This window comes from Mastomys coucha, unplaced genomic scaffold (genome assembly GCF_008632895.1).
Source record: "Mastomys coucha isolate ucsf_1 unplaced genomic scaffold, UCSF_Mcou_1 pScaffold12, whole genome shotgun sequence".
Lineage (NCBI taxonomy): Eukaryota > Metazoa > Chordata > Mammalia > Rodentia > Muridae > Mastomys > Mastomys coucha.
The window spans coordinates 67,663,644-67,674,525 of record NW_022196894.1 but is presented as its reverse complement, the minus strand read 5'-3'; the positions used below and the strand labels follow the sequence as shown (position 1 = coordinate 67,674,525).

Here is a 10,882-nt window from a genome sequence, read left to right as displayed (position 1 = left end):
TTTTGGAGGGGAAACTGGGAATGGAGAAATTCGCATGTAAATAAAGAAAATATCTAAAATAAAAAAAGGTTTTATTTCTAACAAGATATAAGTAAAGCCTTTTTTTAATAGTTCAGTTGAAAATTTGAAGTGTTTTTCAGAGACCAGAGTTATATCTTCAGCAGTAGATAATGCTTATTTTGTTAATGGTTACAAGATAATTCATAAGAGATTTTCATAATAAAAAAGGTCAATCCCTTTGTGGACTGAAATAAATTTTCAAGTCCTGCTTAAATCACAGCTCTTAATTACCAAGAGAGAATGCCCAGAGATAACATCAGGGTAAGGGGCCACAAAGTTCCTATCAGTTGTCTTTTACACAGATTTTAATTGCTTACCCCAAAGGTGCATCAGTTTCTACACATGAATAAATGAATATATCGCTGTTTAGTATTACAATAGCAGCTAAGTATACACTTATCATTTGAAGTATCTAAACACTAGTAATAGTATCATGTATCACAGTCTCTATACTTAATTACCCTCACCATAAATTTTAGAGTTTCATACTGAATTAAGAACAGTTTATTTAACATCTCCCTGCTGTAAACCAGTAATTGGCTTTATTTTTAAATATTTTGTATTTATTATGTATAAAGTATTCTGCCCATACATATGCCTACATGCCAGAAGAGGGCACCAGATCTCATTATAAAAGGTTATGAGCCACCAAGAGGATACTGGGAATTAAACTCAAACCCTCTGGAAGAGCAGCCAAGGCTCTTAGCCTCTGAGCCATCTTTCTGACACTAAAGCAATTATTTTTAAAAACCTAGATGAGACTGTAAAAAGGATTTTTAACCATGAGATAATGATAGCTGTTAAAATAATTTTAAACATTATTTAATGTGATTAAGTTAAATCACTATTCAAAAAGAAGCATAATGTAATATGTAGCACAGGCAGAACTTTATAGAGGCCTTCAACCAGAGTAAAGAGGGAGACACTCAAGGTAGCACTAACATAAACCATTCATCCCTGGGACAGGCTAAGGAATCCTTATCAAAATACTTAGGAACATCTTTTTAATACTTGCATATAAATGAGGCATCTTAGAGAAAAAACCTCAATCTAAACACAAAATTCATACATATTTCATGTCTGCCTTACACACATAGCCTGAAGATAAGCATTAGAGATTCTTGACAATTTATGTAAGAAGCAAAACTTCATGGTATGGAATTTCCCCACTGTATCGTCACAGCAGCTCTCAAAAGACTTCTGATTCTGAAGACTTCAGAGTTGAAATTTTGGATTTGAAAAGCTCACAAACAGATTTAATTATTTTACCACTTACATAGTAATCACATTTTGAAATTCATTTACTCAACACTTGATTTTAATAGCCAGAGAAGTACCTGAGCTCATAAAACTGTCTAAATAAGATAAAGGAAAGAATGATATAATATTTTTGAAAGACAGTAAATCCACACAGTTCTCAGAACAGGCAAACCGACGGAACTAAGAAAGAACTAGCTATTGAAGACAGTCCTTTAAAAATTACTCTTAAATGGGTCTCGGTGGTATTGTGGTACACACTTAAGACTGAGTATGAGGCGGGCTTGGCTATAAGCAAATACTTCATCAAGAAAAAGAAACAAACAAACAAAAAGAACATACCTTCAGTTTGGATCCATGAGGTATCAGAGGAGTTTTATTCTGCTTGGGTGGGATATACAGCTCCCATTTTCCATATTCCAGCTTTTTATATGGGTGAGAAAATGGATTCCAACCACCTGAAAATATAAAGATCATGTAACCAATAACTTACTAGGACTATGAATTTAAAGTAAGATATAACATAGTATTGACCTATAAAACTAATGTTACTCAAAAAAGAAGACTGTTTTCTAATAATAATCAAAGTATTCTATGAGCCACTTAGAAAAACATAGGAGAGTTCAAAATTTGTAAGAAATGCTTTTCTGAGGTAGCAAGATGCTGAAAGGGAAAAGGTGTTTACCACCATGTTTAACGACATGAATTCAATCCCTGGGGGAAGCACAGTAGAAAGAACAAACCAATCCCTACAGTTTGTTCCAGGACTTCATTACACATGCCTTAGTACATGCAACCAGACAGACATGGACATACCCAGACACACACGCATGCCTGTAAACATAGACCTGAATATAATTTTTAAATGAGAATAAAAATAATTTTAAAATGCTTCTAAAAGTTTACTTTCAGTATATTCAAATTAAACACAAATTTTACCATCTTCAAATGTACTTTCAAATTTTAATCCATTTATTAGTAAATATAAAGTAAAAAAAGTCATTTTAAATACATACCAACAAAGAAAAATTATATAAGAAAGAAGGAACATTCTAGTCTATTAGATAAGATGCATGCATGTTCATAAAAAGTTTGTTGAAATAATTTATTTGTACCCAAATTCATAAGAGTATGAATTAGCTCAAATGAAGTTTAGAGGGATGCATCAGTTAGAAAGGTAGAAAGCTAACATCGAATATGGAATAATGGGACACTATGCTTCAGATGAAATTCTCTATAAACAACAGTCAACCCTTGCACACAGAGAAGCAACCTCATTGAAATACTTAAGCCTCAGGTATGAAAGCACCTGGTTATGCTTACTGCAAATAAGAGAAACGGATCAAGACCTTCTCACACACCCCTAAATCATTCTCACAATGTATGTCAAATCTGACAAAACTGTAGAATACCTAGGAAGAAAACAAAGAGAGGTATTTGCAACCTTAGAATGCATAGGAAAAATTTCTGTTTCACAAATGAAGCATATACCAAAAACATAATTAATTAATTAGTTTGATCACTAAAACATAAGCTTATCTCCATAACAGACAGACAATGCAATCTAACACCTATACTCAGTCATTTAGGGAACAGGAGAGAAACATTTGAAAAACATAACACAAGGAGCAAAGAAACAAACCAACAGAAAAGAAGCAGGTAAAAAAAATATCCAGGGAAGAAGGGAAAAGTTTTAAAACATCAAAATAAGGACATAAAAGAACAGTATTACAGAAGGTGTAAATTACTGAAAACAACTGGGCACTCAAGTGATACTAACTCAATAGCCCAACAAGTCTATTCCCAGACAAATTCCCCTCAGTCAATACTAGAGTCTATTTAGAACTGCTCCCTGAAGAATTAATTGCAAAAGCAAAAAGATAATAAGCAAGCAATTTATAAATAAGCTACAGAATAAGTAAAACCTAAGTAGATGGGTGAGTGAAATAATACGGTGTCATACAAAGAAGTTACAGGTATGCATCAGACCTGATGAACATGAAATTACAAAGCTCATTTTGTAAGTGAACAGAAAAATACCTCTTTGCCCAACCTCAAGAAATATATAGAAAGTCATGGATAGAATCATGCATTCATGTTGTAAAACTATTAAAACTGAAATGAGAATGTGAAATAACAACTATGATGATTTTCTCTAAGATCGGGAAAAATTATATATACACTAGGCAGAGAAAGAAGTGAAACAAGACAAGCAAAATATTTACCCCATTGAAGCCAGATGAACAAATATAGGACTTCTCTGCCTTCCAGAGTGCCATAATGAAAACTCATGATATCAGGTCTCTGTGCAGAAACACCAATCCAAATAGCTCTCTTTATTATGAATTATAAAGTGATACTATCAGGCAAAGGACAGCAGATCTTAACTTACTGATGATTCCAAATACAGATTAGCAAACTACTTTCTGGGTTGGCAGTTTCAATTCACATTCCTACCAGCTGCAAAGGGGAATATTCAACTACCCATACCCTTAGAAGAATCAGGGATTATCATTTTAATAACACCCCATGCCTGTGTTGCTTAGTCAGGTTTCACAGAAAGAATTAAGCTCTAGTACCCTAAGGATCCCCAGCATGCAATAAATAAACTCCTCTTCATTGCATCAAGAACAGAACTTGTACCATCTTTGAGAGGACTGAGAAAACAGACACATCATTTTCTGTGTTCCATGGATCCGATACACAGGCAGCATGAGAGAAGTTTTCTCTCATTATTTTTCTGGCTGCAACAATAATGTTTGATATACGCTGTTTTCATTTCATTTCAAAAATAGGCTGTAATTGGGATACTGATTATTCTCTTTAACCTTATTGTTATTTGGGATAAATTGAGTTGTATTACATTTCCTCTTAAATTTCTTTCATTAATTTCTACTTTTACTGAAATGAAGATAATAACGTGGCTTGCTTTGAGGTTTAATACAGTGGCAATCAAAGCATTTATTTATTTACCAAGCTATTTACTTTTAGCAGCTGAAGCCATTCAATTTTCTTACGATAAATTTTGTAGAGGATTCCAACATGGAAACTACATAAAACAAATCAAAGCAGAAGTGCTCTGCTCGACATATCCCTACACACCTGTGCCCCTCTCATCTTCTACCCTCCTATCGGAGTCCAACACACAGGACTCAGCTCTTTTGTGTATGACATAAGTATGTGGTGTGTACCTGAGTGAGCCTATGTGTCCAGATGTGTGTGGATACCTACCCATACAAGCATAAGGCAGAGCAGCACATCAAGTATCTGCCTCTATTGCCTTTTGCCTTAGTCACTTAATCCATGATCTCTCACTGAAAAGAGAAATTCAGCTGTTCTGCTAAATTGGCTTCCAAGGATCTTCCAGTGCCCATCCCCAACACTGGGGTGATGGGCATATTTGGTTATGTCTGAGCTTGAGGTGGATGCTGAGGATTTGAACTCAAATTCTCAGGCTTGCACAGGAAGTTCTCTGAGCCATTGAGCCATCTCCACAGCCCAGAATTCAGTTCTTAAAAGCTGAGAGCTGCTTGTGTAGAAATAAGAACTAGAGGGCATCCCCTATACATATTGGTGTGGCATGATGGGTATAGCTTCTCATATTCGTAGAATCCACAATGTCACAACAAACTCCCTGACCCTCAGAGAACTATGGGCAACTAAGGAATCCCCAGAGAGCAGCACACCATTGGTTATCTAATACCAAAAGGTCAGTTCAGAAAACATACAAGTAACAACAGACTGAGCAGGTTGTGTTTGTATATTTAACAGAATGTTAGATGTAACATCAATTAATGAAAAAAAGGTGATGAATTTGAAAATAGGAGGCAGTATGTGGGTAATGTTTGGAAGGAGTATTTATACACTATACAAAATATTGACGATAAGCAAATTTATAGGCAAAATGTATACTGTTGCCTGGGTACTATAACAATTGTAAATTGGCACTTAGAATACATACCGGGATTCTTTTGAAATTAAAAAAAAAAAGTTTTAAAACTGAGAATGGTGTTACACCAGCTGGTTTTTAATTCTACTAGCTAGTTTTTAATTCTACTAGAAGTACGGGAATTGTATACTTTAAATGGATAAAATGCATGCTGTAAGTATTATCTCATACTGAGAAATATCTAAATGAAACTGTTAAAAATAACTCAGAAACAAAGCTCAGGTAGCCTTCCTTTATTTGTTTGTGTTCATTGATCTTTGCCTTGGACTCAAATCAAGTTCTGTCAGAGATATTGTCAAGGAAAAGGCCACATAGGGAGACATATAAAAATTTAACACTAAGAAGATAGCCTGGTCAATAGGTAGAATGAAAAGCCAAGTTTGATGGACAAAGATGTCTTTGAAGAGAAAATGACTGAAAGTTTAAAGGCTTACCAAGGTAGAGCAATTGGAGGATTTAGGGCTGGAGGGAGCAGACAAAAGAGTTTTTACCAAAAATAAATACATATAACCATCTTTCCATCTAGAGCCCAAGCTAGCCACATCTGTACAGATGGTTACCAACAGATGCACACAAAACTACCGACAATGACCTAAGAAATTATCTTGAGCTGGTGTGGAATTAAAACTTGGAGACCCATACTTAAGAGGTTGAGACAGGAATGCTGAGAATTTGAGGAAAGCCTGGGCTACAGATGAGATTTAAGACAGCCCAGCCTACACTATCAATTTAAAAAAAAAAAAAAAAAGGAAAAAGGGCTGGAGAGATGGCTCAGCAGTTAAGAACACTGACTGTTCTTCCAGAGGTCCTGAGTTCAATTCCCAGCAACCATATGGTGGCTCACAACCATCTGTAACAGGATCTGATGCCCTCTTCTGGTGTGTCTGAAGAGAGCAACAGTGTACTCACAATAAACAAACAAACAAACAAACAAGGAGCCTTATCTCAAAAATAAAAGAGGAAGAGGAGAAAAGAAAAAGAAAAACAAACAAACCAACAAACAATAAAAATATTGCATCCTAAAAAGTTTAAAACTTCAAAAATACACTGGAAGCTAAGTAGCAGAGTTAATTATCCAAACAAGAGTTAACACTAAGAACTGTCGATCCAGGATGGTCACATAAGAGAAGTTATATGTTGATATCTCCCATGTGAATAAACATTAGTGACTGGATCAGAGGAGTGGAACTGGCAAATATAAAAATTCTATAGGAATTCATTTTTTCTATAATGATGGGAGCAGAGGCCCAGAGTCTGTCTTTTACCTAAGGATACAGTAATAGAATTTTATTACGATGAAAAAAACAATGAAAATATTTCAATAGCAGTAAGTAGGTGATCTGGTGAAAATGACTGCAGCAGCAGCAGTAGTATGGATTCTCCTTTTGCTAGGCATTCAATATCTGATGCAATTGTCTCCGAAGTCCTATACAGCCTTTGACTTTTCACTTGATGGATAATGAAGCAGGCTCAATGAGCTACAGTAGCAAGGCTCAAGTCTCGGAGCTTCGGACAAGGTCAGGATCAGACTCATGTTAGCCTAACTCCTGTTTCAGTCTCTCTTCTTATTCTCTGACATACATAAGCCAGCTAGATCCAGGTATTATCTGTCTCCAAGTAGAAATGCAGAAAACATCTGTCTCAGTCACCTAGGGCTGCAACAACAAATACTTAAACTGTTTTTCCCCTCACAGTCCTAGAAGCCAGGCAACAAGATCAGAGAGCAAGCATGCCAGGTTCTTAATAAGGGTTTTCTGCTTCCTGCAGGAGTGCTATCTTCATGCTTCAGTCTCACAGGGGAGAGAGAAGTCTTTTCTCATGAGTCTGTAATTTACAAGACACTCCTTCCATTCCTAGAAGCTCTGCCCTCAAGATCTAATTACATTCCAAGACTCTATCCCCCAATGCTCTGGCCTTGGACACACATAAACATAGGCATGATAGAGCACCACAATGCTCATAACACAACCCATGGCAGGCTCATAACTGCATTTGGCGTTTGCACAGTTTCTTGTCTTAGAAACTTACACTCTGGGAAACATATTTTGCATGTAGATTTTTTTTTTTTTTTTTTTTTTGCCTGTGTGTTGTTTGGTTTTCTTTCATTTTCTTTGTTGGTTTGGCTGTCTTGTTTTGTTTTGCTTTGTCTTATGTTTGCTCTTGCTTTAGTAGGAAAGCTTAATTCTATATGTCGGTTTGCTGTAAGTCAGTTCATGACTGCTGTACCCCCGGGAGAACAGTTCCCGTCCAAATCCCAGCTGAGGGGTCATACTGCCGGGATGAGTCGTCATTCCCAGCTTCGAAGCAAGTGACACATTGATTACTTAGGCTTCTCCCTGGAGTGTCAACCTTGAATTCTTCCTGCGGTAGTTTATTTTGTATGAGAAGATCTCACACAGGCCAACATTGAGGTCTATGTTACTGAGGATGGGTGTGAGCTCCTTTTTCTCCGGCAACTATTTTCTGAATGCAGGAAATACAGGCCTGCCTGAGTCATCATGCCCATTTTCAACATTAAATGTTAATGAGTTTTCTTATTTACAATGAACCTAACAGTAATCTTGGCATATGGGAGATAACAATAAAATAAAGAGCAGGATAAGAAAGAAGAGGAGGAGGAGGAGGGAAAAGGGGAGAAGGGGGAGGAAGGAAGAAAGGAGAGGGGTTGCTGATGTAGAGGCAGACAGAAATAGATTCAAAGAAGACAGAGGACAGAGGCACACAGAGAGAAATAGTTCATTTGATCTTATTGGGCAGATTTCTGTCTGTCTCGGCAGTAAGAACAAATACCTGCTGAAGACAGTTGATTATTGCAAAGAAAACTGTAGCTGTGAGTGAAAAGGCCCCTCAGTTGGACAGACATCTACATTCATCACTTCCTGCTTCTGTTGCCTACAAAGGACACAGGTGACTGTGTCCTTCCCTCAGTCACTTCCGCCACATTTCTATTTGATTGTTTGTTTTTGCTTTTGCTTCTGTTTTTACTTTGAAACAGGATTTCATACTGAATATTGAAGATGCCTTTTTTGAAAGACTGGCCAAGGAAGCCCCATGACCCACTGCTCTTTACTTCCAAGGCTGGGGTGACGGGTATACATACGATGCATGGCATTTAATGTGTGTACTGGGTGGGGCTCTGAACTTGGGTTCTCATGCTTGTACAGAAAGCACTTTACCTAGTTAGCTATCTCCCCAGCCTCTGATTTTGACTTTATTTCCTTCTGCCCTTTCCTTAAGAATAATTCCTCCCTGAATTCGGTCCTCATAGCTCTTTCAATATGTTATTTCAATGATCTTTTGATGTTCTGAGGATTCTGAACGTCCCATCTCGGTCTTTTTGTTTCCAACATTCAAATACAATAAGTTGGTACAATGAAGCAAATTTTTCTTCACATCCAAGTCCTCAGCACTGACAGCCAGTGTCTCGAATTCTCCCTCCATTTTTTCAGATGAGACCAGTGCCTAAAATGTCTGAGGCTAAATTCGTGGTGACTTCAAAATTTCCCTGTTCTTATTCTCAGATTTCAACTTAACTTACACTTTCAGTGAAACACTTGACCAAGCCTCCTTAGGCTCCAGTCACTACTCTGAAACCACAGTGGTGCCCAGAGTCAGAGAGTGTGGGTATTTGAAAGCTAGCTTTGTTAATATGGATAAGTAGTTAGTAGAACAGTCAACAGGAGACAACCTGTTGTGCCCTGGCAGACACTCGCACATATGTACTCAGACACATCAAGACACACATGAATAAGTAATAAAGTAAGTCTTTGGGGGGAAAAAGAATTATGACAGAAGTGAATGAAGGACAGCATTTTCTTTATAAATATACATCAGAAGGGAGAGATGTGGCAATCCTGGAAACAGAAGTGGAAGCAGGAAGCAGCATAGAAAGAGGAAATGAACACAGATTTAAACTGTCAAAGAGGCCAGGGTAAAAAGGAGTGAACGCATTGATCTCTAAGTGGTAACTTTTTATATTAACTTTTAGAAGCACATATAAATACAAACAGCATTGAAGGGAGACACTTGATGGCTGAAACGGCCTTTTGCCTGGCTTCTGTTCTCTCAGAGAAATGAGACCAAGTGCTATGATAAAAGAGAACAGTGCCATGGTAAAATAAGAGGAGGATTCCAGAGAGTGTAAGAAAAATAAATAGATAGGTAGAGAATGGAGAGAGTGGAGTCAGAAGCCTGCAGTCGATTTCTGCGCAGTTGGCAACGATGAATCTATACTAGACAAGTAGTACTGCACAAGGCTATGTGATTTTTTTTCTCCATAGTCCCAGAAGAAAAATTAGACAGTTTGATGTCTGCAATGCTACAGATCTATAGAGCAGCCATAGTAGAAAGTCAAGGTTGAAAAGACATGAGAGCAAAGTAAGGAGTCTATATAGGATCAAGGAAATGCACTCAGTAGTCATGACACAGAATGTTGTGGACCTAGATGTCTCAGCAGCTGGGACTAAATGTGATTAGAGCATTTAAAAAAAAAAATGCCTGCCTAATGATTGTTCTATTTTTCAAAATAAATTTGGATGGAAATTTCCATTAACTAACAGTAGCTGGGGTTATCTGCACAAGACCCTCCTAGGGTCAACCTGGCCAAAATTTCAGCATAATTGGGGGAAGAACTGAAGCCCTGCCCCTTACTGAGGGCCACGGGCACTGATAAGACGCTGAAGGACAGGAAGACCATTTTTCTATGATCATATCCCCACTAGTCAGTTGCTCATGTTCCTGTGAATGGTCCCCAAACAAACACAGGCAGCACTAACTTATCTTAGTAGAGCTTTTTTGTTTTGTTTCGTTTTTGTTTTGTTTTTGTTTTAAATGACTTGGGACATTTTACAATAGGGACATTCCTTTCCAGACTTTTCACAATGAGGACACTCCTTTCCAGACATTTTAAGATATAGACATTCCATTTATGCTGATGTGTAACCAAGCAATAACACAGGTTTGGCCAGTGTACCTGGGCAAATACCTTTGTGGTCTGTAGTTTTAAAAAGCCCCTTTCCCTAGAGTAAATTGAGACTTGATCCTTCCTTTGCATCTCCTGTTCCCAATTTTGTCATTGTAGTTCCTCTTCTCAAGAACCCCATTGCTTAAGTCCTGCAGGTCAGAGCAGGAAGGAAATTATTGGAGATGTGGTAGAGTTCTGGAAGGGAAATGGGGGTTTTATGTGTTCATATTTCATTATATAGATGTATGAAACTCTTGAGAAGAAAATAATAATTTTTAAAAGAAAAAAAGGGATTTCCAACAATCTTCTTGAATTGTTCTCTAGCAGCCTTGTCTCTCATCAAAATATCTCGAGTGCTTTCCTTCCTCTCCTCTCATTAGATGTTTAAAGCACAGTCACTCTTACTGAGCCACAGATTCATGAGTGACAAGTGAAGACCAAGGTTATAGGCTGAATTTTATACTATTGTGTCACACACTACACTGCTGTAAAACGATGGCTTAAGCCAACTTGTGCATCAATAGGAGTGACCAGCTATACTCCCCTACAAAGCCTAAGTGGTCACAGGAAATAAGTTCTTCTTACTGTAAGGTATCTAAATTCAGAGATCTAGGGATAAGCATTGTAAGAGCCATAAGTTATACCAATCATAA

General features: G+C 37.3%; 1 protein-coding gene across 1 annotated transcript in view; it reads right to left on the bottom strand.

Moving 5' to 3' along the window:
• Gbe1 (1,4-alpha-glucan branching enzyme 1) overlaps positions 1 to 10,882 on the bottom strand; it is a 258,423-nt gene that overhangs the window by 185,198 nt on the left and 62,343 nt on the right. Inside the window, exon 3 of the mRNA XM_031364235.1 lies at positions 1,660 to 1,775. Within this exon, the coding sequence (XP_031220095.1) occupies positions 1,660 to 1,775 (116 nt within the window). The remainder of the gene's footprint in view (positions 1 to 1,659; positions 1,776 to 10,882) is intronic.